The sequence below is a fragment of the Nerophis ophidion genome, linkage group LG02 (genome assembly GCF_033978795.1).
Source record: "Nerophis ophidion isolate RoL-2023_Sa linkage group LG02, RoL_Noph_v1.0, whole genome shotgun sequence".
Taxonomy (NCBI): Eukaryota; Metazoa; Chordata; class Actinopteri; order Syngnathiformes; family Syngnathidae; genus Nerophis; species Nerophis ophidion.
The window spans coordinates 74,309,714-74,313,427 of NC_084612.1; the positions used below are offsets into that span (position 1 = coordinate 74,309,714).

Sequence of the window (3,714 nt, forward strand, 5' to 3'; positions counted from 1 at the left end):
CATCGCTGCTTGCAGCTTTAATTTTCTTTGTCTTTGCAAAGCTGGCAATCCAAAAGGTCGCAAGCCAGTCTGGTATCGGTGTCTGTGTCCAGGAACGGCCTGGTGTCTGCCAAGGCCGAACGCCACCGTGACGCAGACAGAGCAGAGACAAGGCGATATCACCAGCGTCAACACATTTGCATTTCTTGTGTAATCATATATTGTGTCTAACTGGAGCGGTCGAGATAGCCCCCTTCCCTCAGCGACAGCTTCAGTGATGTAACCAGGGACCTCCCAAATAAATAAGGGAGCAAGGAGGCTGGACTTTAGAACGTAGTTTGGATCTGCAACTAGAATACAGCCCCTAAAAAACTTGTCTCCTCGATTGAGCAAAATTGAACTCTGTCCCTGCGTGATTCCTTGCTTCTTGTCTGTTTTAATAGTGTTTGAACCTGACATGGAGGAAAATATCATCTTTACTAACAGGAACAAATCCAAACATCACACAATGGTCATCAGTATCACTACAAATCATATTAGTGATACAATTTGATGTGAGAAAATTGCTTTGTCAGCACTTTTTTAACAAGGAAGTGCAGTTGCTTCAGGTCACCGCCTAAACAGGAAGTAAACAAACAATGGCACGTTTGGTTGCGAAACCCCCTGGAAGACAACATTACACATTTCATTTCCAAGCAGAGTGGTACTTCAGGTTTTTATGCGCGAATCTTCGCCAAAACTTTGTCCCGGTTAGCGTGACAAGCTAACTGTTTTTTCTTGCGTATCATTCTGCAGAACGTGGAGTCCAAACCAAGAATCTGATGCGTTTCGGTATTTGTTTTTGTCGGCTGCAAAACAAGCGACTGTCGGTCCGTAAAAAGTTGCGAGTTGCAGCACTTTGATAAAGAAGGTGAGAAACACTATTGAACTTTGATTAAAGAATGACATTAATAAAAGTCTTTAAAAAGTCCATTGTCCATTTTATCATCATGTATATTTATTTCACATGTTCTGCATATAAAACTGTAATTATTCTCTTCTATACTTTTTTTACATTCCGCTAACAAGGACTCTTTTTTTTAATTTTTATTTCTGTCACAAACTTATCCAGCTGTACACATATGCTCCTGTGTACTCACTAGTACTAATGGGTAGAAGTAGTATGTACACAAATGTTCCTGTCTACTTTCTAGTACTACTGAGTAGAAGTAGTATGTACACATATGTTCCCGTGTACTCACTAGTACTACTGGGTAAAAGTAGTATGTATACATATGTTCCTGTGTACTCACTAGTACTACTGGGTAGAAGTAGTATGTACACATATGTTCCTGTGTACTCACGAGTACTACTGGGTGGAAGTAGTATGTACACAAATGTTCCTGTGCACTTTCTAGTACTACTGAGTAGAAGTAGTATGTACACATATGTTCCCGTGTACTCACTAGTACTACTGGGTAGAAGTAGTATGTACACATATGTTCCCGTGTACTCACTAGTACTACTGGGTAGAAGTAGTATGTACACATATGTTCCTGTGTACTCACGAGTACTACTGGGTAGAAGTAGTATGTACACATATGTTCCTGTGTACTTACTAGTACTACTGGGTAGAAGTAGTATGTACACATATGTTCCCGTGTACTCACTAGAACTACTGGGTAGAAGTAGTATGTACATAAATGTTCCTGTGTACTTACTAGTACTACTGGGTAGAAGTAGTGTGTACACATATCTTCCCGTGTACTCACTAGTACTACTGAGTAAAAGTAATATGTATACATATGTTCCTGTGTACTCACTAGTACAACTGGGTAGAAGTAGTATGTACACATCTGCTCCCGTGTACTCACTAGTAATACTACTACTGGGTAAAAGTAGTACATACATACTTATGTACTACTGGGTAAAAGTGGTAAATACATATATGCTCCTGTGTACATACATATATGTTCCTGTGTAGTCACTAGTACTACTACTACTGGGTAAAAGTTGTACGTACACATATTTCTGTGTACTCACTAGTACTACTGGGTAATAGTAGTCTTTACATATATGTTCCTGTGTACTCACTAGAACTACTACTACTTGGTAAAAGTAGTATATACACATATGTTCCTGTTTATATACTACTACTACTGGGTAAAAGTAGTATATACACATATGTTCCTGTGTACTTACTCCTGTGTACTCACCAGTACTACTACTACTGGGTAATAGTAGTACGTACACATATTTTCCTGTGTATTTACGAGTTCTACTACTGGGTAAGAGTAGTACGTACAAATATGTTTCTGTGTACTCACTAGTACTACGACTACTGGGTAAAAGTTGTACGTACATATATGTTCCTGTGTATTTACTGGTACTCCTACTACTGGGTAGCAGTAGTATGTACACATATTTCCGTGTACGTAATAGTACTACTGGGTAAAAATAGTCTTTACATATATGTTCCTGTGTACTTACTAGTACTATTACTACAGGGTACAAGTAGTACACACACACATATGTTTCTCAGTACTCACTAGTACCACTAATGATAGGTAAAAGTAATATGTACACGTGTTCCTGTGTACTCACTAGTACTACTACTACTGGGTAAAAGTGGTATGCACACATATGTTCCTGTTTGCTTACTATCCAATTCAATCCACTTTATTTATTAAGCACATTTCGCTGCAGGCTTGTGTATCGTTCTAACACGAATACTAGTGTGGAGGCACAAATAATGAAAATAGCCCTTCCTGCTCATGAACCCCCACAGGGGCTCTCCACCCACTGTTTGAGAAACACTGCCTTCGTTTTTGTTTTGTTTTTCATACCAGTTTTTGGCGGACATTTTGGTACAGATGACTAAGAAAAACGGAGGTACCAAGGTTGTGGAATATCCTAACACAAGAATGGTGGAGTTAGAGCATCAATAACTTTGTTGCCATGTGGTGGACGTATTTAGTTTATATTCATTTTTGAAAATACCGTATTTCCTTGAATTGCCGCAGGGCATATAGTATGTGCCTGCCTTAAATTATTGCCGGGTCAAACTCGTGACGTCACGAGTGACACTTCCCCTGTCATCATTTTCAAAATGTAGGAGGCTGATTTCAATACCGGTAATTTAAAATTGCATAAAGGGAAGAAGATTAGGAGCTATTCAGTAGGATTTAAGGTCCAAGCTTACATCACACTCAAATTTTTATTGCATGCCTTTGGTAAGTGCCGGAGTGAGAAGAGGTTTTAAAATAATTAGCGCATGCTTACTTTTACCGCATGCCTTTGGTAAGCGCAGGAGTGAGAAGGGATTTTAAATTAATTATCGCCCCGGCGGCAATTCAAGAAAATACGGTATACGCTTTGAATGTGAAGAACCTCAGGACTATGCGCCTATTTTTACTACGTTTTTAATATTTCATGTTGGCGTACTACTTCCGGGGAGCATGCGTGGATGAATCTTTGTGGCAACAGTCCTCTTTAGTACAGCAGGAAACGGGATTCATTCATATGGCCCCATTGGTTTACCTAACACATGAAACGTGACAAAATTCCCTACGGAATATTCCCTGCCATCTATAGTTAAATTGCTTAAAAAAGTGTAAAAGTCATTGATCGAGGAGGTTTCTGGCACACGTAACGATCCACGCAGCTTCATCCCCCATTTTGACTTCCGAAGTTCCCTTCCAGAAAGGGCAGATACTCCGACTGGGGTACCAATTGTACTCAGCAGGGGGTCCCGAT

At 39.8% G+C, this 3,714-nt stretch overlaps 1 protein-coding gene across 1 annotated transcript in view; it reads right to left on the reverse strand.

Annotated features, from left to right (window-relative positions):
- Nucleotides 1-437: 437 nt before the first annotated feature.
- gpr37l1a (G protein-coupled receptor 37 like 1a) overlaps nt 438-3,714 on the reverse strand; it is a 12,028-nt gene continuing 8,751 nt past the window's right edge. Inside the window, exon 2 of the mRNA XM_061890737.1 lies at nt 438-3,714. This exon is cut by the window's right edge and continues 954 nt beyond it. Coding sequence (XP_061746721.1) covers nt 3,697-3,714 — 18 coding nt within the window. The 3' untranslated portion in view covers nt 438-3,696.